General features: G+C 40.2%; 1 protein-coding gene across 3 annotated transcripts in view; it reads left to right on the top strand.

Moving 5' to 3' along the window:
• The window catches only part of Ipcef1 (interaction protein for cytohesin exchange factors 1), a 165,767-nt gene that overhangs the window by 127,267 nt on the left and 11,560 nt on the right, over window positions 1-26,940 (top strand). For all 3 annotated transcript variants that reach the window (XM_029482790.1, XM_021174271.2, XM_029482789.1), the window contains exons 9-10: window positions 5,590-5,962; window positions 24,607-24,800. In XM_029482790.1, the coding sequence (XP_029338650.1) occupies window positions 5,590-5,962; window positions 24,607-24,800 (567 nt within the window). The remainder of the gene's footprint in view (window positions 1-5,589; window positions 5,963-24,606; window positions 24,801-26,940) is intronic.

Genomic DNA, 26,940 nt, shown 5'->3' with positions numbered 1-26,940 from the left:
CAAGCCCTTCCCCTAGTCCTTTAAGGGGAGTTTGGAGGTTAAAAAAAAAAGGCAAGTGTAGTTGCAACTTGAGTGTACAGTCTATCTGTTTCATTAAAAAACCAGGAAATGAGTGACAGAACTCAGGCTCAGTCCCTTTAACAAAGGGACCCTGATCAAATGGAAAGCAAGCTTCATCAAAGTAGTTCACTATAGAAGAATGTGCAAGGACTGGAGCAGCATATGTCTTTTTGTTAATAATTATTTTGTAGATTCATCTAATGGGTAAAATAACCCTGCATTTATTTGGAGAGGGTGGAGCCTATATATTCCTCTCCTAAGGACTTAGGAATCTTTGCTCTCTTAGTTGTTACTTGGTCTAGTTGACTTAAGGTAAGGCACGTTGCTGAATGAAATATTTCCATTTCATCCCATATCTGACTAGCATTTTAATGCCGTGTTACTATCCAGAGTAGGTTTATTTCTGGGGTAGAAGAGATGGGCTGTGGCTATTGTGTTTGCTTCAAAAATATGAACACAAGAGTTCAGATCTTAGATCCTGAGTGAATGTTGGATAGATGTGATGGCTTGCCTGTAACTCTAGCTTGAAGGTGGAGACAGAAGATCCCTACAAACAACCTGCCCTGGAAGACAAGCCATATGGTGAGCTCTGGGCTCTATTGAGAGATCCTGTCTCTATGAATAAAGTGGAAGGGAGATTGAAGATAATTCCTGACATGATCCTCAGACTTCTCAGAGTGCAGGTGGAAACACATTAAGCAATGCACAACACATGCACATACTTATAACAATGGTGCACAATAGATTTATTGGTCCTTTGTTGGCCTATGTTCACTGAGGGTCCAAGTAGACACATACTAATTAGTAGCAGTTCTTCCTGTTAAAAGCTCAGATTGTCAAAAATCCATAGTGCTGCTGTGTATTGAGACATGGTTACCATGTTACAGATGTCTTGAAGAAGATCCAAATGTTTTCTTTTTATAATGATCTCCATCTTGCCACTTGCCTAATTGACAGGACTAGCCAATAGGATGACAACATGAAGCTGAACCATAATCTACCTTCTGTCCTACGCTATGCATGGGAAATATAGGGCAACCCAGAACACAATAAGTATAGATGTTTGGATTTCATTGATGAGTAAAGTAGAAGATGTTGCTGGATCTTTCCTTAAGTATAGATAACATTAAAAACTTCCCTGAAACAGTACATATAAATACTGCCATTGCTCAAGTCTCAAACTATTGCAACATCAAAATGTAACTAACATAAAATCTCAGCATAAATGGTGTCTGCCTCAAGAGAATGTCCTTATTGGTGGTGTGGGCTTAGTACTCTGTCTGTGCACTAGTGAAATGTCCTTCAGGGTGGCCATTTGCCCTTGGATAGCATGCTGGGACACTGCTGTCAGAGAATCCCTCAGCCACCTGCTTATGACCATCAGTGGAGCAACCTTGGCTTCTCTCTCATGAATTCCAAGGCTATAAATATATATATTGCCTTACTCAGAAAACTATATTAAAGTTGTGAGTGATTGGGGCTGGAAAGATGGCTCTATAGGTATGGATGCTTGCTGCCATGCCCCCATGGTCCAACTTCAATACAAGGAGTCTACATAAGGCAAGGAGAAAACAGACTTTTTTTTTTCTTTTTCCAATTTTTTATTATGTATTTCTTCATTTACATTTCAAATGCTATCCTAAAAGTCCCCTATATCCTCCCCCCCCCATGACCCCATACCTACCCATTCCCACTTCTTGGCCCTGGCATTCCCCTGTACTGGGGCATATAAAGTTTGCAGATGAAGGGGCCTCTTTTCCCTGTGATGGCCGACTAGGCCATCTTCTGCTACATATACAGATAGAGACACAAGCTCTGGGGGTACTGGTTAATTCATAATGTTGTTCCACACCCCTTGTTGCAGACCCCTTCAGCTCTTTGGGTACTTTCTCTATCTCCTACATTGGGGGCCCTGTGATCCATCCAATAGCTGACTGTGAGCATCCACTTCTGTGTTTTCCAGGCACTGGCATAGCCTCACAAGAGATAGCTATATCAGGGTCCTGTCAGCAAAATCTTGCTGGCATATGCAATAGTGTCTCTGTTAGGTGGCTGATTATGGGATGGATCCCCGGGTGCAGTAGTCTCTGCATGGTCCATCCCTTCATCTCCGCTCCAAACTTTGTCTCTGTAACTCCTTCTATGGGTATTTTGTTCCCAACTCTAAGAAGGGGTGAAGTGTCCACACTTTGGTCTTCATTCTTCTTGAGTTTCATGTGTTATGCAAATTGTATCTTGGGTATTCTAAGTGTCTGAGCTAATATCCACTTATCAGTGAGTATATAACATGTGAGTTCTTTTGTGATTGGGTTACCTCACTCAGGATGATACCCTCCAAATCATCCATTTGCCTAGGAATTTCATAAATTCATTGTTTTTAATAGCCGAGTAGTACTCCATTATGTAAATGTACCACATTTTCCATATTTATTCCTCTGTTGAGGGACATCTGGGTTCTTTCTAGCTTCTGGCTATTATAAATAAGGCTGCTATGAACATAGTGGAGCATGTGTTCTTATTACCAGTTGGAACATCTTTTGGATATATGCCCAGGAGAGGTATCGCTGGATCTTCCAGTAGTACTATGTTCAATTTTCTGAGGAAACCCCAGACTAATTTCCAGAGTGGTTGTACAAGCTTTCAATCCCACCAACAATGGAGGAGTGTTCTTCTTTCTCCACATTCTTACCAGCATCTGCTGTCACCTGAATTTTTGATCTTAGCCATTCTGACTGGTGTGAGGTGGAAACTCAGGGTTGTTTTGATTTGCATTTCTCTGATGATTTAGAATGTTGAACATTTTTTCAGGTGCTTCTCAGTCATTCAGTATTGCTCAGTTGAGAATTCTTTGTTTAGCTCTGTGCCCCATTTTTAAATGGGGTTATTTGATTTTCAGGAGTTCACCTTCTTGAGCTCTTTGTATATATTAGATATTAGTCCCCTATCTGATTTAGGATTGGTAAAGATCCTTTCCCAATCTGTTGGTGGCCTTTTTGTCTTATTGACAGTGTCTTTTGCCTTACAGAAGCTTTGCAATTTTATGAGGTCCCATTTGTCAATTCTTGATCTTACAGCACAAGCCATTGCTGTTCTATTCAGGAATTTTTCCCCTGTACCCATATCTTCGAGGCTTTTCCCCACTTTCTCCTCTATAAGTTTCAGTGTCTCTGGTTTTATGTGGAGCTTCTTGATCCACTTAGATTTGACCTTAGTACAAGGAAATAGGAATGGATCAATTCGCATTCTTCTACATGATAACCTCCAGTTGTGCCAGCACCATTTGTCTTTTTTCCACTGGATGGTTTTAGCTCCCTTGTCAAAGATCAAGTGACCATAGGTGTGTGTGTTCATTTCTGGGTCTTCAATTCTATTCCATTGGTTTATCTGTCTTTTGCTGTACCAGTACCATGCAGATTTTGTTTTTTGTTTTTTATTTTTTATTTATTAATTTTTTTAATCACAATTGCTCTTAGTACAGTTTGAGGTCAGGCATGGTGATTCCCCCAGAGGTTCTTTTATTGTTGAGAACAGTTTTTGCTATACTAGTTTTTTTTGTTATTCCAGATGAATTTGCAAATTGCCCTTTCTAACTCAGTGGAGAATTGAGTTGGAATTTTGATGGGGATTGCATTGAATCTGTAGATTGCTTTCGTCAGGATAGCCATTTTTACTATATTGATCCTGTCAATCCATGAGCATGGGAGTTCTTTCTGTCTTCTGAGATCTTCTTCAATTTCTTTCTTCAGAGACTTGAAGTTCTTATTATACAGATCTTTCACTTCCTTAGTTAGAGTCACACCTAGGTATTTTATATTATTTGTGACTATTGTGAAGGGTGTTGTTTCCCTAATTTCTTTCTCAGCCTGTTTATCCTTTGTGTTGAGAAAGGCCATTAATTTGTTCGAGTTAATTTTAAATCCAGCTACTTCACTGAAGCTGTTTATCAGGTTTAGGAATTCTCTGGTGGAATGTTTAGGATCACTTATATACACTATCATATCATCTGAAAATAGTGATAATTTGACTTCTTCCTTTCCAATTTGTATCCCCTTGACCTGCTTTTGTTGTCAAATTGCTCTGGCTAGGACTTCAAGTACTATATTAAATAGGTAGGGAGAAAGTGGGCAACCTTGTCTAGTCCCTGATCTTAATGGGATTGCTTTCAGCTTCTCTCCATTTAGTTTGATGTTGGCTACTAGTTTGCTGTAGATTGCTTTTATTATGCTTATGTATGGGCCTTGAATTCCTCATCTTTCCAAGACTTTTATCATGAAGGTGTGTTGGATTTTATCAAATGCTTTCTCAGGCTCTAATGAGATGATCTTGTGATTTTTGTCTTTGAGTTTGTTTATATAGTGGATTACATTGATGGATTTCCATATATTAAACCATCCCTGCATCCCTGGGATGGAGCCTACTTTGTCACGGTGGATGATCATTTTGATGTGTTCTTGGATTAGGTTTTCGAGGATTTTCTTGAGTATTTTTGCATTGATATTCATAAGGGAAATTGGTCTGAAGTTATCCTTCTTTGTTGGGTCTTTCTGTGGTTTAGGTATCAGCGTAATTGTGGCTTCATAGAATGAGTTGGGTAGAGTACCTTCTGTTTCTATTTTGTGGAGTAGTTTGAGAAGAGTTGGAATTAGGTCTTTTTTAAAGGTCTGATAGAACTCTGCACTAAACCCATCTGGTCCTGGGCTTTTTTTGGTTGGGAGACTATTAATGACTGCCTCTATTTCTTTAGGGGATATGGGACTGTTTAGGTCATTAATCTGATCCTGATTTAACTTCAGTGCCTGGTATCTGCCTTGAAATTTGTCCATTTCATCCAGGTTTTCCAGGGAAATTGACTCTTTTGATCTCTAACACATGCAGTGGCATAGTGACTCCTCTAGTCCTGTCACAAAAAAATAATACTGAAAATTTTAATTTAAAAAATTTAAAGCGACTTGTCTTTATTTTTTAGCTTTGAAGGTTATGGATGGATAAGTTGGTCACACAGACTAAGGAACAGGTAAATGCTACTCAAAGGTCTTGGTCCTGCTACGAAGTATTCTTCTACTGGGACATGCCTAAATCCTCTACATTCTTTTTTATTAATTACCTCCCTCAGTTGTTTTTGCTCATTTCCTTGTGATCAACAACAGCAGCAACAGCAACAGCAACAACAACAACGACAAAAGATCATTGCACCCACAAACATTCTAAAGAATCCTTCTAACATAGCCTTTCGTTTGTTGGAGGGGCTTAAGGTTTTGAGTAAAAAAATGTTGCTATGGAAATTTTTCAGATCTTATATGGTAAACTCAAAATCATACAAAAGGCTCTTCGAGAATGGCCCTTGGTAGCTGCCATACAGAATTGAGTGCCACACAGTTTTCCTCTGACTTTTTTTTTTTTTTAATTTCTGGTTACTTTTTGAAACAATTCTGGGAAAATTTGAATAAAATCAGAACAGAGAGCATGATAATTCACAATGTCTCTTCTTCTTTTCCTCCTCTTCCATCTGATTTTATTTGTGGAAAATAGGCTGCACAGGGGGCATCTTCTTCTTCACCTAAGCGGAGAGAAACGTCGTGTTCTTTCTCTTCTCTGGAAAATACAGTAAAGGCACCAAGCCAGTTTTCTTCCTCGGGATCTAAAGAACGACAATCCTGGCACAACATCGTTAACAGCTCACCTGCTACTGAAGATGCGGGGCATCCCCTGACATTTGCTGAGCAGGTCCACACACTTGCCTTCTCAGAAGCAAGCAATTGCCAGGCCCCAGAAAACAACTGCATCACATCAGAAAGTGGTTTATTGAACTTGTTGTCTAGTGATGACAATTCTTCACTGAATAACAATAAAGACCATCTAACAGTCCCAGACAGAGCTGCTGGATCAAGAATGGCAGACAGAGGTAAACCAGGAATTTGCTTACTCTTCTTAGATGGTGAATATTTGTTGGGGCATTGTATAATTCTGATACAAAATTGTAACAAACAGGTTTAAACTCCTGAATGGGAATTTGATAATTAGTCACATGGAGGTTAGCCTCCAGCTCCTTTTGTAGAGTTAGCCTGTGGCAACTCCTGTTACCAGACCACTAATTACCAGCTGTAAGTGTCGGTAACCAAATGTTTTAGACTATGGGGCCAGCAGGCATGTGATCATATGATAACTCCTCCTCATAAATTTGGGGACTTCCCCCCCGGTTTTGGTTCCATCGTCTAATAATTAGACCCCCAGGATCTGTAGGGTGGAATTGTTTTGCTTGGATGTTGCCAGATGGGTTTATTGAGGCCATCTTCCTTTGGAAAGGGCCCATCAGTGCTCTCTTAAGGTTATCTTTGTGGTTGATGGAAGGCAGATATTTCACATGCATTTTGGAGGGCAGCACCTGCAGCAGCTTATATTCTTGGGAAAGAGTTTTCTATTGACAAAGGAAATAGTTGTATGTAGAAATCAATAATGTGTCTTTAAAAATTCTGTGATAACCTTTATCTTTGATTCAGGACAAATGTTTCTATCATTATCCATTCACAACAAGTCTCTTTCTAATTGTGCCTCATTCATTCTGGTGTAAAACAAGGTTATCTGTTATATCAGAGAGGAACTGGAGAAGAATGGATTTGCACTGTAAGTTCTCAGTGTACTGCTGAAGGTTGGCTTGCTAAATTCCTGTTCTAACCTACAGGAGTTGCCCAATGACACGAATGACAACCCTTTCTCCTCTAGCCTAAGCAGGGAGGGTGTCCTTAAGCTCTTAGGTTTGGGGTCTAGAGAGGTATCTCAGTGGTTAGAACACTGCTGCTCTTTTGGAGGACCAGAGCTCAATTCGTAGCACCCACATTGGGTGGCTCACAGTCACCTGTACCTCCAGCCCAAGAGATCTATGTCATCCTCTGGCCTCTGTTTATACCCAAATGCATTGTGGGTGCACATGCATGTGCTTAGATGTGCAAACACACAAGCACTCACTCACACACACACACATGCACACAGAGAAAGGGGGGGTATATACATATACACATTCATAATGAAGCAACTCCTACCAATATTTCAGATATACCCTATAATTTAATTTTTAAAAGACAAAAATTTAGTCCAGACATCACAACTGTGTGCCAGAGAGCAACTGTGTGTGCATATGTGTGTATGTATGTGTATATATGTGTGTGTATGTGTTAATGCACATGCACATGAGTGCACACTATATTTTAATACATGTGAATTTGAACAGCCAGGCTAGTAACTCACTCTCAAAGTCACTCAGTTGTCACTGCTTTCTCCACGGATGCTTTCTAATAAGTAACATTTTACATTGATACCTCCAATCTGAGCCAACTATCTGCTTTTCATTAGAAAGCCTTCACTGAAAAGTGAAGTTATTGGCAGGTCAAACAACTGCTGGAGGTGGCTGAGTAGGTAGGATAGGTAGGAAGCAGGAAGCATCACCACTGAGGGAGAGGGCTAGGATGAGGATGGTTCTATGAGGAAGGGAAGTGGTGGTCTCTCAGGGCCACAAATACACGAGGGGATGTTCTATAAACAACGTCTTGGGTTAGGTTAGTAGTGACTCCTTTGCAATTAAGGTCAGGGGTAAAACCAAATGCCAGGTATAAACATGAGTTAAGAGACTTCTTTCTCTGAAGCTAAGAGCTGTTCAGAGCAGAGGAGCTAGTGTGTGCTGTGCGCGCCTCTGACTGGATGTGCCTATCATCCGGAGAGGGCCATTTTCACTGAATACAGCATATTGTACAATACAGTACATATTGATTGGTTTTTGTTGTTGTTGTTCTGGCAGAGTCACAGAAATTTTCAAGTGTAGATTTTAAGTGGTCTTTAGCTTTGTGCTTACAAGATACAAATGTGGTCTTGCACTCGTCACAGAGTATTGGGGCAGCACAAATTAGTACGGAAGGTTTTTGTGTGTTTGTTTTTAAAGGGTACAGAGTTAGGAAGGTAGGGACGAGGACGTGCACCTGGGAGGAGTTCTGGGGGAGGAGGTGGAATATGATTCAAAGACTTTGAACAAAACTCTCATAAAAATAAATGAATGGATGAAAATAAATGTAAAAAGGAAAAAAAAACCACACAGACGTTAAGAATGGGGAAAGTGGAGCAATTGTTTCCCATGTAAGAACTGACTGTAATCATTTGATTAGAAGGAGAAATATAAGAGGCGTTGAAGGGATGGCTCAGTGGGTAGGCAAAGTGTGTGATGTACAAGCCTAACAACCTAGATTTAAACCTGGACAATCCTAAAGGTAATAAAAAAAAAAAACCTTTTAAAAGTTGTCCTTTGACCTCTGCAAGTATACGGTGGCACATGTGTGTCCCCATAAACCTCGCAATACAACAAAAGTAATAATAGAACAACAATAATAACAATTTTTAAAAGATGTGGAAATAACTCTCTCCTCTCCGTGACAATCATGTCTTCCAAGACACTAGAGACGGTAAAATTCCATTTACATTCTTTCCCAGGAGGTAAGCCTGCAGATTGAGTTTCCCTCAAGGATTAATAAGCAGAGTTATGGGAGGACGGATGCAGTTCTTGTTCCTGTCTGAGTGCTACCCTGGGAATTCATGGGCTGAGGAATCTGGGAGACAGCAGCTCTTTTAATCTAAGAATAAAGAGACTCCATAGTAATCCGTTTTGAATTACACAGAGAATGACCAAGAAAATCTAGGTGCTTTTTCAAACAGCTTGTTGGGAAGGTATTTCTTCTGGTAGAGAGGAAAAGAGACTGAAGGTATTTTCCCCATACTGGTTTGTTAGCAGTTGCCATATGTTAGAGAATTCTTGCTGCTGATTTTCTCCTGCTGTTAGGGATTTGGTTTCATTCCCAGAAGAGCTGAACCACATCAAGTCATCTCCATGGAAACGGCAGCCCAATCTTCCCCTGTGTTTGCTGTGACTTGCTGTTGAGTAATCAAATCGGGTGTTGTGAATGCATGTTTGCCTGTTGGAGAAGGAGGTAGCTTTTTTGTGTGACTTCTAAAAATTATGGTCTTAACTTCTCAATGTGGGGAAGAGTCTCTGATATGTCAGCGTCTAAAATACTGTGCTGAAGGCTTCAGAGTTTGAAAGCTTCAGTGTCATCATGAAAGGAGTTAAATTTTTTTAGAAGATTAAACTCTAGTCTCCAGACACATTTTTCTGGGGAAAGAAGCTTTTACCCTGGAAAGGAATCTTAAAGGCTAATAGTCGAGTTCTGAGAAAAGCAGACAGGGTGTATTATAGCCTTTCTTCTAGTTAGACAGTGGAAGATATATATATATATATATATATATATATATATATATATATTTGCAGTTGGTGTGCAATTAAAATTGTGGCTGCAAGAATTTGATTCTTCGTTTAAATATCCTTCTAGCCGCTTCTCCCTGTAGTGTAAGCTACAGGAAGGGGGAAGAAAGGGAGAGAGCATGCTAATAGCGTCCTCCTGCCTTTGTATACTGAAGCTTTCAGATTAACACAACTCTGGGCTTCTCCACCAAGCCTTGCAACCCAGCATAGCTACAAAAGAGGTGCTGGTGTTAAGTGCTCATCTCCTATCTTTGGAGAGTGGGTTTCTGAGTGTTGTGAAATACAGGATTCACAAGTAGATTAAAACTAAACTAAACTAAACTAAATCGAATGCTGACTTCAATTAAACTTAGCATCGCTGTTATTATGATGAGGGTCCTAACACATACTTTAAGCTAACACACAAGTCTAAAATCTAAAGGTGACTGACCCCAAACATTGTCACATCTACTGAGGCAAGTGGGAGGAATAGGACACAGTTAACAAAGGAAACGAAGGTAAAAAAAGAAAAAAAAAAAAAGAGTGTGTACTAAAGGAGATATCCAAGGCTTTATAAAAGTGGGGACACAGAGTAGAGACAGTCACACCTAAGGACGACTGTGCATGGGGTAGGGCATGGGAATGGGACAATGTTGAATGGTGGACTAGGCATAATTAGTTGCAACAGATAGTTCCTGGCCATTTGTCACTGAGATGATGACAAAGAGGCCATGACCTGTGATTCCAAAGAGTTCTCTTAGTCGTACTTCACAGGCTATACTAGAATAAAGGCAGGCAGGAAGTAAGAGGGTTTAGCAGGCCTCTATAGTAGGATCAAAGTACAATTGGGAACAAGGGAGAGAGGAGGGATTCTATGCCTCATTCATCTCAGTCATTGCACACTTAGGATTACATTTAGTCTGTAGAGTACTTCCCAGTTCTACCAGTTTGTAGGATAATGAGAAATGATCTTAACATGGGGATACATATTTACTAATAGGAACATCTTGTCTGTGTGACAGTTGGTTGTCCTGGCTTGGCTCTCAGGCTGGATGATTGACTCACTATGTCTTTCATTGCTCCCACTTAAGTGACAAAGATCTCTCTAAATTTACTGTAAAATAAACTGATAGGCTGTCTGCAAATCCATCCCATGTAACTAGGTCATTTGTGGTAGTCGGGATTTTATCACCTTTTTTTTTATTCCATCTTGGTTCTATACTTAGTTGCTGAGACTAGGAAGTAGATGCGGGAAGCTGTGGAAACTCACTGGAACAAGGAAGGTGAAGCTGGTGACAAGAGAAATCTAGATTGTAGAAACAGGAAAATGAGTGACAGCTAGATAGAAGTAGAAGCAGTTAGACTTAGGGGTCACTCTTAAGGGTGGAAGATTGAGTGTGTTCGGAGGAAACTGTGTGTGGAGTAGGTACAGGAGAATGCCTGCATTGAGAAGGGAGTTTCAAGGGGGAAAGGTTTTGGGTAAACACATTTGCAAATTGAGACAGTGCATTGAAGGAAGTCTGCTTTGGGGACAGCTATTCCAGGTGCACTACTGCTCATGGCTGTGACTCCTTCTCCGATTAGAAGACCAAATGAAGAAGACCTCAGAGAAGAGAAGGCTCAGATGTGCCTCATGTTGGAAATTCCTCTTAAGGCTCTGTGACCAGGATTCTGGTTTATTAACTATTCTTTTTTTGTCGTTTTGTTTTGTTTTGTTTGGTTTGGTTTTTTGTTTTTCAAGACAGGGTTTCTTTGTGTAGCCCTTGCTGTCCTGGAACTCACTTTGTAGACCAGGCTGGCCTCGAACTCAGAAATCTGCCTGCCTCTGCCTCCTGAGTGCTGGGATTAAAGGTCTTGACCACTTTCTTTTTCTTTTCTTTTTAAAATATTTTGTTTTATATGCATAGCGATGAGAAGAGCACACTGGAAGGGAAGTTAGGGGACATTCTGCTGTTTGATAGTGGAGTCATTTCTGAATCCACGTGGCTTGGAGCCCAAGTCATCTGCTGCACCTCCACCATTGTCAGGCTGTCAATCAGGCTGAAATTCTTGCTGACTCATTGTAAGGCCTAGTGGCCACAGTGGCTTTGGGGATGACTAGAGTGGTCTTCATTCATTCTCATTTTTCTTGTAACACCTGTCTAGTTCTTTTCATGTTTCTTTTCACATTTAGATCTTGAATGTTTCTTTCCTAAGGATGATTTGTTATGGCAAAAAATATCATACACATAGTACATCACACACACACACACACACACACACACACACACACACACACACACACATATACATGGTAGCCACCATCTTAGTTTTCCTCTCCATCATTGTGGAATGTGCTTTCTAGAATTCCTTTGTTTTAAAGCACCATGAGAAATCTTCTCTATTGGTAAACATGTTTTGCTCAGCTTTGGGCAGCTGCATAAGATGCTGGTGGAAACAGACCAGACACTTCAGATTCATAGACTTAGTTTTTAAAACAGTGCTAGACTTACAGAGAACCTGAGCAGAAAGAACACTATCTGTACCCTCCCTCCTTTCCTACAATCCTCTATCATTTAACCTTTTGCATGAGCATGGGTCACATCTTACAACTGAAAACAAATATTGAGACATTCCATCTGTGTACCCTTCACTCCATCTCAAATTCGTGATCTTTTCTCCTTTTATTGTTATTTTTACATTTTGTATATATATACATTTATGTATATATAACATATATATGTATATGTGCATACATATACACATGTATATTTATATACAATATACTGAGTCCCTGGGGAAAAATGGATTTTTATTTTATCTTAGCAGTGATTGTCTTCATCTAGGGGTAGGGCCTTATGATATCCATGCTGACATGTCAACTGGTGGTGTCATTTGTGTCTTGTTTAGGCAACCATGTTGTTAAGATTTCATGGGTTCAGCTTCCTCTCATATATAAAAAACAGTGTCTCACAGCAGATATTTTGGATCTCTCCTGCTTACAATCTTTCTGTGTTCTTTTCTGGAATGTTCTCTTAGCCTCAGATATGGAGGTATATGTCACCTTGTAGATCTATCAGCTGGGGCTCTGCATCCCATAGAAATACCGATACACCCTTATGACCTTAAGCCTGTAGCTGATACTTGGGTTCAGTCTTTGCTGTGCAGGGTTGTACCTGCTATGTACCTGATGATATGTAACAGTGATGTATCCCCACAGTAGGCTCACAGAGGTCCACCGTCGCGTGCATGGCATGCCCCATGCTCCTTCTCTGCCTTCTCCTCTCCAAACATCAGAGGATGGGTAATATTTTGGAGGTTGTTTTAGTGTTTTGAGATAGTGTCTTATATTACAGCGGCAGTTTTTGTGAAACTCATTACGTGGTCCAGTCTGGCCTCAAACTCCTGTCAATTCTCCTGCCTCAGCTTCCCAGAATGCTGGGATTACAGGCATGTGCTACCATTCCTGGTCAATCAATTCATTATCTCATTGGTGTTACTTTTCCCAGTGTCCTATGGTTACAGTCACAGAAATATAGCCTTTTCAGATGTAGCCTTATTTTCCCCCTCTGGTATAGAAACACGATTTTTATGTCTTCCCATGACTCAATAGGTCTTAAAAAAAAAAACGATTATTGTATGGATCACATATTATCTATGTGTGACTATGGGTGGCACCAGAGCTGTTTCTAAATCTTTAAAATGAGCACTTTAGTTAACACCTGTGTATCTGTGTGTAATTACACATTGCCAGCTCTTTTGGGTAAACACAAAGGTCTGCCGTTGCTGAGTTGTATACAAAGACTGCATTTAACTTTGTAGACAATGAAAGGCTCTTTCCCAGTCTCACGGTTGTTTTTACATTCCTACCAGCAGTGAGTTAGAGTCCTGTTGCTTCACGGGCTTAGTGGCATTTGCTGTTGTCATGTGTGATGGTTTAGATAGAATTTCCCCCAGAAGCTCTTGTGCTAGAGCGTAGTCTCCAGCTTGTGACAATATTGTGAGATGTGGAACCTTTGAGATGGGGCAGCTAGTAGGAAGAAGTTACTTACTAGGGTTATGAAGCGGTATAGAAAAGGAGCATTGAAGGAGCTTGCAGTTAGTACCCTTTTCATCTTAAATGAGAAACCCCTTCTTACACTGATTTTATGTGTTAGTATGTGTACTTGTTGATTTCTCTCCCTCTCTCCCTATGTGTGTGTGTGCACGCACAGTATACATGCATGCATGTGCACAAGGAATCTATAACTTTATGTTCGATGATTATACTTTAAATTTCTTTCAGTTTATAAAATTAATTTTTTTAACTTTTTGCCATTTGCTTTCTTTTTAACATCTTGTAATAAAATATTTTGGTTTCCACTCTTCTCTATACAATCCACGAATCTATTTTGTTAGTTTCTTTATTTTCTTTTCTTTTTCTGACATAGGATTTCTCTGTGTAGCCTTGGCTATCTTGGAACTCACTTTGTAGACCAGTCTACCCTTGAATTCACAGAGATCTGCCTGCTTCTACCTCCCAAGTGCTGGGCTATTTTGTTAATCTCTACAAATTATATTTGAAATACTATTTTAAGATCTATTTTTATTTATTTTATTTGTAACTATTAGCCACTGGCACGTATAAATGGAATGCAGCTTTCAGTTTCTGTTCTCGTGTGTTACCCTGCTCATTTCTGAACTCAGAGCTTTCACATCCTAACCATGTTACCAGTCTCTGAGCCACATACTCATCTGTGGTCATTAAGTGCATTTAAAAACTGAAGCATATTTGCCAAAACTCTAACTTTTTTCTTTGAATCTCACATATATATCTTATATATTTTGTGTAAACTTATAAATAAAATATGTATAAATAAATATATAAAAATCTTTATATGAATTTTCTCTATATATCATTTATATCTAATACTTATAAGTATATAATATATATAACCATATAATATATAAAATGTGTAATATAACATATTATGTAATAATAATATCATAAATATTATAACTATGCTTACATTTTCTTATATTAATTATAGGTATTCTATTAATTAATGGATTTATATTTTATTGTATTAATATATAAATGTATGTTTATGTATTTAAGCCTCTGTCAATGGTGCTTAGATTGATCTCAGGTCCTCATGCTTGTAAAGCAAGCTCTTTACTCATTGAACCATTTGCTTAATACCTTGATTCTAGTTTCTAATCACTCACGCCTTTACTGTGCTCATGTCTCTGTGAATATACACAGATTGTATACATGACTCTCCTGATGCTGAAAGGAGGTGTTGCCCCATTTTAGCCGTCTAGTTCAGACCCAGCCATCCTCCATTTCTAGCCACTTTGTGAATTTCTTATTCTTTAAGCAGGAAACCTGGGCATCTCAGCAGCCAAAGCTTTGCATAGCCTTCTTCCTTTGCAGGATGAGTAGTGCAAGCAGAGATCAGGGCATTCAACTGGCTACTGCTCCAGGATCTGCAGATTGCTTGGCTTAAGGGTCTCTATTGAACTTTATGTGGATAGAGCATCAGCATCAACACTTTATTTACAGGACATCTGTATAGGGAATGATAACCTTGCCTTTGAACCCTGTGTTTGTAGCACACAGTGTGTATGGATAGGGTCACATAGGGAATGATAACCTTCAGTTTATATCCCATGCTTGTCTCCTTGTGCCTTTGGCCATGCTCTGTGGTCTGTCATTATGTTGCCATTCTCTCCTTGACATCAGTGCTGACGAAGCTCCCTCACAGGGATAGGGGAGGATGCTGAGGGGATGTTGGAAGAACTGTTAGTACAGTGCCTGCCTTAGAAGAAAAACTCAGTGTGTGATAGCTGTGGCACTTGCTGGTGCAGAAACTTGAGACTTATCCCTCAGGGTGACACTCTGCTTACTTGCTTGGGTGGAAGTATTTTTATGCTAAAAGGAGTTGTCCAGTGTTGTTCTTATTTGGATAATTAAAGTCTACCATCATCTAAGCTGTGCTATCATGCAAGATTGTCAAGTTAATGTAAAGAATGACGATAATAGCCTTTTACTCTCTAGGCATTAGGAGCTGTGTCAGAATATTCAGTGTGTACAGACCACCGGTTTGTTTGTTTGTTTGTTTGTTTGTTTGTTTGCCTTGATGGTGACAGGTGTCTTCTGTGGCTTTTTTTATGTCCTCAAACACTAGAACATTACATGTAAACTTATGATCCATCTTTTCTCCTTGGTTCTTTCCAAACATGTTACATTTGAAGATGACAGTGGGACATTACTTGGACTTTTCAACTCTCTAAAAGGCTTCCTTTTCAAATCCTGGTATGAAATCTAGTGTATGAGTTTCTCTCCTGTCTCTGGAGCCAGCTTTTATGTTCTAAATAGAAAATAAACAGCCACATTCTAGAAAGCACAAGCAAGGCCAAAAATAAGACAATGGGGGAGGCAGGGTAGAAAATCAAGAGATAATCTGCATACAGTGTTCTCGACAGGCAAATTCTGGGCTCCAGCGAGCTGTCCTGTCCTGCCAGAAGCAGATAATAGGATGGTATGTAGGAGGAGGAGGAGGAGAGAGAGCCACACATTCATTTGGCTCAGTCTTGGGAAGGAGAGAACTTCTAAGCATTAGTTAAAACATTGGTATGCCTCCAATCTTGTAAAAAAAAAAAAAAAAGGACCAGGATTGTAATTACTTTATGGTTTTTATATTTACTTATTCCATTGAATGTGCATGCATGTTTCCTATTTATGTGTGTGTACCCATATATGTGCCTGGTGCCATGGAGGTCAGAGAGTCTCCTGGTGCCTGACCTGCTGGAACTGGAGTTACAGAGATTTGTGAGTTGCCCTGTGGGTGCTGGGGATTGAGCTTGGGGTCCTCTGTAAGAGCAATAAGGGCTCTTAACCACTGAACCACCTCTCCATCCCCAAGTACATGGGGGATACATATACCATCAGCTTCTGAATTTAATTGACAAAATTTGGGGAAGGTTTACTAGTCTCATCCTTGGATACATTCTGAATCAGTCCAGCTGACCTGAAGGGTCACCAACAATTAATTCAAATTCCTCTCTATTCGACCTGCAGGGTGCTGGCACTTTCTAGTGTCCATTCTCTGCACATATCATTTGAGCAAAGCTGGACTGCTCTCCTTTTCTCTTTGATTAGGATCTGGCTCAGACTCAGTCAGTGCTGCCTTGTGGTCACATATCAATCTTCTGGTTGTTGTTTGAGTCTCTTCACCCATCAATAAATCCATGCTGGTGAAAAATTTTCAATAGGTATATCTAGCTTCGCTACTCAAATACACTCAATGGGGCTTGCCAAAAATCTAGGAAGTCTAGAAGGGCTGGGGAAATAATTGTGCAAACACAAGATCCTGAATTTGATCCATAGTACCCATGTGCAAATCCATTTGTTGTGGCTTGTTTGTAGTCCCAGTACTGAAGTAGGGAGTGATAGATCTCTGTGGCCACCAGCCAGCCTAGGCTACTCCATGAGTTTCAGAGGCCTTTGAGAGACTTTGAATCCAAACCCCAAATAGATGTTACCCAAAGAGTGACAACCAAGATTGAAATCTGGCCTCTATATGTAGGCATGCACATGTGCATGTGCACCTGTATACACAGAAACACACATGTGTGCATGTGCACACAAACATTATTAGCACTCATGCATACATGCACACACACTTGTACATATACATACAAACATACACATTCATACAGATACACATTCATGTACTCATGCATACATGTACATACATAGACATATGCACACACACACACACACACACACAGATGGGTTGAAGCAGAGCCTCCATTTTCCTAAGTTCCCAGAGAGACAGTTTCCCTGTTCAAGCTTGTGAAGAATGATTTAGAAAAACATGGGTCTGCACAAAATGGAAATTTTATTTTTATTATCTGCCACTAATTGGCATTTGGGGAAAAAAATCACTGTTTTTCAAGACTCTTCACTTTCCTCATATATAAAATAATGCCTTCAACTTTGACCAAGCACTAGAGAGTTGACAGGCATTGAACCAGAAGGTGCCCATGTGTCAGTGGGAATTGAAGTCCTACAGTCTCGGATGGGAAGACTAAAATACACACTTGAGAGGAGAAAATTCACTGTGAAACAAAATTTGTTTTGTCTCGGGAGATAGGGCGGTGGAAATAACTCACTTGGCTTCCATTTCCAATGGGAGAGAGACTAAGGGTCTTTCCTGCCATCACTTACATCTTACCATTGCAATATCGTAAGACAAGAAAGATAAATTAGCACTTTCTAGAACAAAATGGTAATTCAGAAGTGAACTGCATGTACACAGAAAGGGATGTTAAAATTATTTTACTCACAGCACAGTGCTAATGTAGAGGGATCAGAGAGATGGCTCAGTGGTTCAGCACACTTGCTGCCTTCGTAAGGACCTGGGTTGGTTTCCAGCATCTGCCTGGTGGCTCCCAACTGTCTACAATTCCAGATCCAGAAGATCTGATGCCTTCTTTTGACCTCTGTTGGCTCCAGGCATGCATGCACATGGTGCCTATACATACAGGCAAAACATTCAGAAACACAAACTAAATATTTAAAGGATATTAAACCAAAGACTAATCCAGAGAGGCATAACAGGCAAAGCTTGAGCTCATACAGCAGTCAATGAGGTCATAGCACAGTGGCTCCTGGAGAGAGTGAACCGGCAGCCCTAGAGCAGGTCCATTAGTCTTAAAGGACTCCTCTCTCCTCTGCTTCATAGTCAGGGACAAGCTCTACTGCTTTGGGTCCCACCTCATACTATGTTTCCATTAATCACAGTTTTTATTATTATTTTAAATTAATCTTATGGTTTCATAAAGACCTAAGCCCTGGATGATAGTAGCAGTAAAAACAATACAAATCCCCTGTCTGGGTTATGGACTACGGCTGAGCCACAGGTGTGTCCCCTGAGTGTCTGGTAGCACATTGTATATCTCCTAGATAAGAGCACACAGGAAACCCAAGGAGGTATTTTCTTTACTTTTAAAGTCACTGATATTTCTGTTAAGTTTATGAATGATTTCAGAATTATATTGAGATCAGAAATTAGTCTTCCAGGTTCTGTTTTTTTCTCATTTTTTTAAATTAGATATTTTCTTTATTTACATTTCCAATGCTATCTCGTACGTTCCCTAATTGGAGATGAGTTTCTTTTACTTCTCAGGTGGTCTCTAACTGGACACACCGACTCCATCTTGTGTCTGGATGGATTGAAGCAGAGTGTACTTATCTCACGGACATTGCAAATGAATTAGAGAACAGTGTATTAACCTTTACTGACTCAGACAGGTTTTCTCTATTTTACCAGTGTTAATGTGAAAGTTAGTTATATTGGAGAGTCACATTAAACACACACCACACCACACACACACACAAGCTAATTAATACCTTTATGATGATTGACCCAAAGTTTAAATTAGGGAAGGAAATTGTGTGTGTGTGTGTGCGTGTGTAGGGATTCAGCTTCTGATATTAATGTAAAGATTATATTTTTATACAGGTATAGTAAGATATAATAAAAAATATCCAAAAAAGAAATACTATTCTTTTCTTTTCATTCTGGAGAACCCACTCTGTGTCTTGTTACTCCAAACCTCTAAGGCTATTTTTATCTTCATTGATTTGATATCTTTTGACCTAGATGAATTATCTTACTACAAGTTTACCCTGGCATAATTATTCATGTACCGTGTTAGTGAATAGCAAATTCTGCTTTTAACTCTGTCTTTCATAACTTCTGCTTGCTTAGTTCTAGGAGATTCAATGAAACAATTATTTAGCTTTTGGGTTTTTTTTTGCACATTTTTTTAATTTCTTAAAGTGTGTTATACAGATGTTGTTTATGAAATAAATATAGTTAGGAATTTTTAGATAGAGCAGTACCTGATTAACTATGAAAAGAGGTTATAACAGGTTATGTTTTCTTTTGTTCTGTCAAGTCCTCAATCCTATTGCTGCCTTATGAGTCCTGTGCCTTTCCTTTTATTCTGTGAAACAAGATCTTGCTGTATAGCCCAGACTGACCTTGAATCTCCTAGTTTCTCTGCCTCCCAAATGCTAAGATCACAGAGTCTGGCTCCATTTAGCTTTTTAAAGGATTTTATGCTGTTTGTAGATTATTATCTCTTGGACGTAGGGGCTTTTCTGTGAACACATCAGCTGCTATCACGAGATCTTACACACGTGTACTTTAGTGTTTCAACACTGTCTTGATATACTTTATCTAGCATCAGTGATTTGTAGTGTGCCTACAGAGTTGTACAACTATTACCACAGCATGACTAGAGAACATTCAGCCCAATGAAGAGAAAGCCCTATGCATTGTACTATTTTATTGTATCATATCATCACCACCGCCACCATCATCATCATCAGTATTTATCATTCCTGTCTGGGCTTTCTGACTCCATGAGTTTGTTTGTTCTATATATTTTATAGAATAGAATCATAAACTGTGTTTTTAAAAGAAAATGATGATTCCAAGTTTCATCCATGCTGTAACACTGTGGAAGATTCAGCATTTCATTTCATCTCTCTTCTTTGTTTGTTTGTTTCTCCCTTTGTTCCTTTTTTCCTTCCTTTCTTCCTCTCTCTCTTTCTTCCTTTCCTTAAAGATTAATTTTTTTATCTTATGTATATGAATGTATACGAGCACATTGTAGCTGTCTTCAGACACACCAGAAGAGAGTGTCGGATCCTATTACAGATGGTTGTGAGCCACCATGTGGTTGCTGGGAATTTAACTCAGTACCTCCAGAAGAGCAGTCAGTGCTCTTAACCACTGAGCCCCCTCTCCAGGCCTGAGCATTTCATATCTCTCTCTCTCTCTCTCCCCCTCCCCCTCCCCTCTCCCCCTCCCCCTCCCCTCTCCCCTTCCCCCTCTACTCCCCCCTCTCTCTCTTTCTCACACACACACACACACACACACACACGCACATTCATTTGTTTTGTTTTGCTAAAATTATTTTTCATTTCAGGAAAGCTTTCTTAAATTTGCCTATTTAATTTTAAACTACTCTTTGTGAACTCTTGGTTCATATTAAATATCTTTGAAAGTTAGTAACAGATTTGAAAATAGTTATATAAAATTTAATTGCTTTGATTTTTCAAATTCAATGAATAATTAATTGCAAATATAAGATTCACCATTAGCATCTTTTTTATTTAAACCATTTTTATTTTGATTTATTTATGTAAATATATTTTCTTTGAGTTCGAGGCCAGTCTGGTCTACCAAGTGAGTTCCAGGACAGCCAGGACTACACAGAGAAACCCTGTCTCAAAAAAAAAAAAAACCAAAAAAACCAAAAAACCAAAACCAAAACCAAAAACAATAACAACCCAAAACCAACCAAACAAAAAATATTTTCTGAGCCAGGCGTGGTGGCACACGCCTTTAATCCCAGCACTCAGGAGGCAGAGGCAGGCAGATTTCTGAGTTCGAGGCCAGCCTGGTCTACAAAGTGAGTTCCAGGACAGCCAGGGCTACACAGAGAAACCCTGTCTCGAAAAAAAAAAAAAAAAAAAAAAAACAACTTTCCTTTGGATATTTCCTACCACGCATATCTTTGTGGGTCTGGGATACATTCCATCACCCAGGGTGACATTTTCTAGTTCGATCCATTTGTTTGGCACAGTACATGAGGCTCTTGTTTTTCACATCTGAGTAGTATTTCAGTGTATAAAATGTATCACATTTTCTTTATCCGTTCTTCAATAGAGGGACATCTGGGCTGTTTCCAGTTTCTGACTGTCTTATGTGTGTGGGCATCAATTATGTAACTCAAGGAAGCTCCGATACTCAATTGATCACGCAGTAATCATTCATTTTCAGCAGAAATTCCTTATATGTGCATATCACTGGCCATGTCATTTCTCAGTGACATAATGGTGACTATCAAACACTTCTCAAAAAAAATCAAAGCAAAGTCTCCCATTCCATCCCATCCCTGGTGCTTGTGGAAGGTCTCACTGCTTCTTAAACAGAAAAAAACGGACAGTCAGTAACATTCAGTTTGCAAGGTCAGTCTAACATCACAATGAGTATTCTTTCCTGTTGCTTTTCTCGTGAAAGAGGGGCTATAAGCCTGGTGGTCAGGGATTGTGGGTGTCTTGGTCTACAACTCCTCCCCCTACACTTCATTCATGATGACGTAGAAAGTAAGAAGCAGAAATGAGCAACAAATATCTTCTACCCAAAAGCTTCTGCTGGCCAGGCATGTGAAATCACAGGTTTTTTCTGGCCACACCCTATTTTTTTAAGACTCTAAATTTTACATACTTGGCCACCTATAATCATCTCTTTGGTAGACTGGCCTGTCTGAGGTGGAAAAAGATCTCTTCTCAGCCAGAATTAGGATAACACTGGTAGGTCTTGTGTTCTCCTCAATACACACACTTCTGGACAAACTCAAGATACGTTTGCTAACTAAATAATGTACATTCTGTTTCCATTTCTCACAGCTTATTTTATTATACATCTAGCACTCTCTCTCTCCCTACTTCTGTGTGTGTGTGCGTGCGCTCGCACACATGTGTATGTTTAAGCTAGAGGATCACTTCAGATATCTTTCCTAAGTTTCTGTCTACTCTGATTTTGTTTGTTTGTTTGTTTGTTTGTTTCTTACATTGCTGGCTAGTGCTCCATTTTATGGGCTCCACACCACATCCCCTTTATCCATTCACCTCTTGATAATCAATTACTTAGTTCTTCTCTCTCTCTCTTTTTTTTTCCATGAACAATGCTATGAGTATGTACAACTCATGAGGTGATATGTTTTGATTTCTCTTTAATGCAAATATAGAGGTGTAATTGCAGGGTCCTGTTGTCACTGTGGCATCGTGAGGACCATCAACCTACTTTCTAAAATACTGGTTTGCTTTTCGTTCTCACTAATGCTAAATGAGATCTCCTATCTCTCTATATCTTTGGCCACACTTAACTACTATCTGTCTTCTTTATATTAGCAATTCTGATAAGCAGGAAGTGATATCCCTGTGTGGTTTTGATTTTCATTTCCCTAATGACAGAGATATCTGTACTTGAATTTATTAACAAAAGTTGACCTTTGATTATTGCACATTGCCTGGGGCCACAGGTCTATCTTTAGATACATTTTTATACATTTCTCCCCTATGTTGGTACATTTTCTCCCCTATTTTGATACCATTTGATTAAGAGATAAGAAGTTGCTCTGGGCCAGGAGTGGTGGTGAATTGTCTTTAATCCTAGCACTCAGGAAGTAGAGGTAAGCTGATCTCTGTGAGTTCTAGGGCAGCCTGGTCCTCATAGCCAGTTGTAGCTTGTACATAGTGAAACCTTGTCTCAAAAAGTTGGGCAGTGGTGGTGCACGCCTTTAATCCCAGCACTTGGGAGGCAGAGGTAGGTGAATTTCTGAGTTTTGAGGCCAGCCTAGTCTACAGAGTGAGTTCCAGGACAGCCAGGGCTACACAGAGAAACTCTGGCTTGAAAAACAACAACAACAACAACAACAGAAAAAACATGTTGCTCTGGTTGACACTTTAGGCCAGTTGTGAGAAACATTTTGTTCACTTTCTCAGCTAAGTTTTGAGGACACTTTGTAGCAACTGTCTGAGGTCAATGGGTAAGAGCTAATTTTTTTTTTAATTTATTTTTTTATTAGGTATTTTCCTCGTTTACATTTTCAATGCTATCCCAAAAGTCCCCCATACCCACTCCCCAATCCCCTACCCACCCACTCCCCCTTTTTGGCCCTGGGGTTCCCCTGTACTGGGGCATATAAAGTTTGCAAGTCCAATGGGCCTCTCTTTGCAGTGATGGCTGACTAGGCCATCTTTTGATACATATGCAGCTAGAGACAAGAGCTCCGGGGTACTGGTTAGTTCATATTGTTGTTCCACCTATAGGGTTGCAGTTCCCTTTAGCTCCTTGGGTAATTTCTCTAAAGAGCTAGTTTTTAAGCATTTCTAATTATAGAAAAGAGTATACTGTGATGTAACTGACGTTTCTGGGTTCTGGTATCACTGCATTATCCTATGTGTCTGCCTCAGAGCCTGTTTTGATCAGCTGGCCCCCCTTCATGATCACAGTGGGCATAGGGCTCTTTTTGGATCTTTTTCCCCCACCACAGAGTGGGGGGGGGGATGTAAACACTGTGGTGTATGTGGAGAGAGAAAACACATTGTACACACTTCCCAAGATAGTTTTCAGGAAACAAAGGAACTATGAATTGAAATTCTCCACATGGAATAAAAGACATGCAAAGAGTCAACACCTCCTTCAGCATCCAATGCTGCTACTGGCATTTAAGGTCCCCATGGTTACCTGTGATGGAAAGCCATACCCAATGTAGCCTTAAAGGGGACACATTGGCCCCTTAGAGTGAGAGAGCTCTAAGAGGAGAACCAGCTTCTTTCTTGTTTTTAGGATGACTCCTGGAAAACTTTTAGCCCACACACCACCATATTTAGTTTTTCGTTTTCTTTTTAAGTTGAAAACATCTTTGACAGTTCCTAACAAATGCTCTAGAATGAAGTCTTCCTGGCTCCCCCTGGCCTGCTTATTCGAGAATAGCCTGTGGAGGTTCATTGCTCTCTAGTCTCTGAAGGGCTGAGGCTGGATAGGTGTAGTTAAAAGGGGACAGATAGTATGGAGCAGGTTGAGAAATGCTAACTGTCTTTCTACAACCAGCCAGCAGGCAGAGCTTCTTCCTCAGAAGACACTTGGAAGGTACCTAGGGCATTTCATGAATTCATTCTTTTTAACTGCTAAGTAGTACTCCATTGTGTAAATGTACCACATTTTCTGTATCCATTCATGAAGAGGAATTTTGAACCCTGATGAATCATCTCCTAGTTTCCCAATGCCTAACTTTGAGGATGTTTGGAGTCCATGTTGAAATGATTTAAGACTGGGGCAGGGCGTTGGAATGAGATACATGTGTTATCTGTATGAGAAAATATGGATTTTAGGGGGCTAGGAGTTGACTACATTGTGTCCCACACAAAAAAATGGTAACATTGAAGTCCTACTGTGGCCCCAAAGTCTCCGAGCAGTAGGTCAGTGTGTGGCCTTACTAAGGTACAGTACAATTATACATCATCAAATGGTTCACAGCCTTCTGAGTAGCATCATGGTATGAGTGGTCAGACAACACAGCATCACTGCCCTATACTTCTGAAGACCAGAAGTCTGAGATGAAGGTGAGAACAGAAACCCTTTTGGACCACAGTGTCTGATGTTCACTCTTTGGTTGTAATCAGCTTTGCTGATACTGATTTTTCTTTTTTTAAACAGAAGAAATAAAATCATCTGAAGATGATGAGATGGAAAAACTGTACAAATCACTGGAGCAGGCTAGCCTATCTCCTCTTGGGGACCGGCGGCCTTCAACCAAGAAGGAGTTGAGAAAGTCTTTTGTGAAGCGATGCAAAAACCCATCGATAAACGAGAAGTTGCACAAGATCAGAACCCTGAACAGCACATTAAAGGTAAGGTGGGCTTAGCTTGTAAACCTTCGAGTCAGGAGGGGAGGCAGGCAAAGACTGGCTGGTTGTGCAGAGAGAGACTCGGGGCCATCTTAGAGTGCTTGTGGGGAAGAGAGAAAAGCAGAGAAAGTAACATCCTTACACCATGATGCCTGTGACCTTTTAAAGACACTCTGTCACCGACACAGCAGCATCTCTGCATAACAGACCTCAAATTTACATTCAGTGTGATTCAGAGTTTGAATTCCCAAGTCCCAGATGGCAAGGATGGTGTGTAATTTGCACTTGTAGTTTTGTGTCTACCACAATACTTGGCTCAAAATTAGATTGTTTGAGAATATCATCCATGCATATGATATATTTTGGTCAACCCCCCCCCCTCCCCTGCTCCTCTCCCACCACTTCTTCACCCCCCCCCAACTTCATCTGCTCTTTCTATCTCTTGCTTTAAAACCCACAGGCTCCACTTAGTGCTGCATGTGTGTGCATGGGGTAGGACCATCAGTTGCAGCATGGGTGGCCTCTCAGGGGTCATATCCTGGAAGAATGGACTCTTCCTTCCCTATCAGTTATCAGTTGCCTGTCTCTTTTCAGCAAAGTGGAACCTGATGAGCCCTTCCCAGATCCATACTGGGCTTTGAGCTGAGTGAGCTTGATCTTGCTAAGGTCTTATGCATAGAGTCCAGTCACTGTTAGCTTAAGTGTTCATGTGCAGAAAGTACTATTCCTCTGCATACATCCACCATCACCACTCTTAGGATTGTTTGCTGATGAGCAAAACAGAGCTTCCTTTGGCAAAAATAAGCAGTAATTGAAATCAGGATGTCACCTTTCTCATTTGAGGGCATAGAAGATCTCTCTGTCCCCTCTCTGTCTCTGTCTCTGTCTCTGTCTCTGCCTCTGCCTCTGCCTCTGCCTCTGTCTCTGTCTCTGTCTCTGTCTCTGTCTTTCTCTTTCTCTCTTTGAGACATGGTTTCTCTGTGTAGTCTTGGTCATCTTGGAACTCACTCTGTAGACCAGGCTGGCCTTGAACTCAGAGATTCACCTGGCTCTGCCTCCTGAGTGCTATGATTAAAGATATCCACTATTAGCACCTGGCCAGGAGAATATTTTCAAATTGTCAGCAGTAGGCACTATAGCCAAGAAGCAGTGGATGTTGTCACTTAAGAACAGGGACAGTGTGCAGGATGCCCTGGGGTGATTTTCAGAGACTTTTCCCCTAACAAAGGGTTCCTCACAACAAGAACAGTTTACTTTTACATTTAGGCTATAATACTAGCAAAGGAAGGACAGTGTACTCTATATGGTCAACTTAAATTCGCTGAAAACTCATAGGTTCTGAATTGATCCTACAATATAATTTTGAAGTGGGCATGTCCTTTCACAGTAGAAATTTAAGAGTCCTTTTACAGAAGAAATTTCAGCAATCATCAGGACAGTGCTAAGAGGCTTGAGTGGGGATTGGTCATCCCAGTCAGACATTTTCTTTTAGTCAAAAGAAAAACCAATCAAAGCAGGAAAAAAAAAAAAAAGGCTGGAAAGGATATAGAAAGGAATAGATCAGTTCAATAAAGGAACTCCAAATTCATAGAAATCCACTAATAGTGATGAGAAGACACTGCTAGCATTCATCTTGTGGTACATGTGGAGCTGATTAATGTGCAGGGCTATCGAGTATAATATGCCAGAGAATGTTGAGATTTCACTGTTTTGTGGTAAGAGTGACTTTGTCATTGGAGTTCTATTTTCTTGCATATTACCATGTACCAAGCCCCACCCTAGGTCACTGTGACCATGGAGTGGCATGCTTGGGGAATGGAGACAGGAAAACAGATGGTTAAAACATAGTACAAGAAGTACTGTGTGCACACTTTGGGAGCCTTCATAGCCCAGAGGATGGAAGTGACTGACTGTCTAGGGTCCTTATGTTTAGCTGACATCTAGCTGGTCCATGTGTAAGGGAGGGTGGGGGAAAGGCCCTTAGGGAGAGTACATCTAATGGGAGTGATCTGCTTTCGTTCAGGTTGGGAGCAGCAAGAGTAGAAGCCAATGGGGTTATGGGGAGCTCAGAACATTATAAGGAGGGAGACTGTGACCCCAGATTTTATAGACCAACAGACTGATGATTCTAGACCCTGACAAT

The sequence above is a fragment of the Mus caroli genome, unplaced genomic scaffold (assembly GCF_978045245.1).
Source record: "Mus caroli unplaced genomic scaffold, Mus_caroli_1 scaffold_9, whole genome shotgun sequence".
In the NCBI taxonomy this organism is placed as follows: Eukaryota; Metazoa; Chordata; class Mammalia; order Rodentia; family Muridae; genus Mus; species Mus caroli.
Note: the sequence above shows the minus strand (reverse complement) of the source record. Positions and strands in the feature narration are given on the sequence as shown.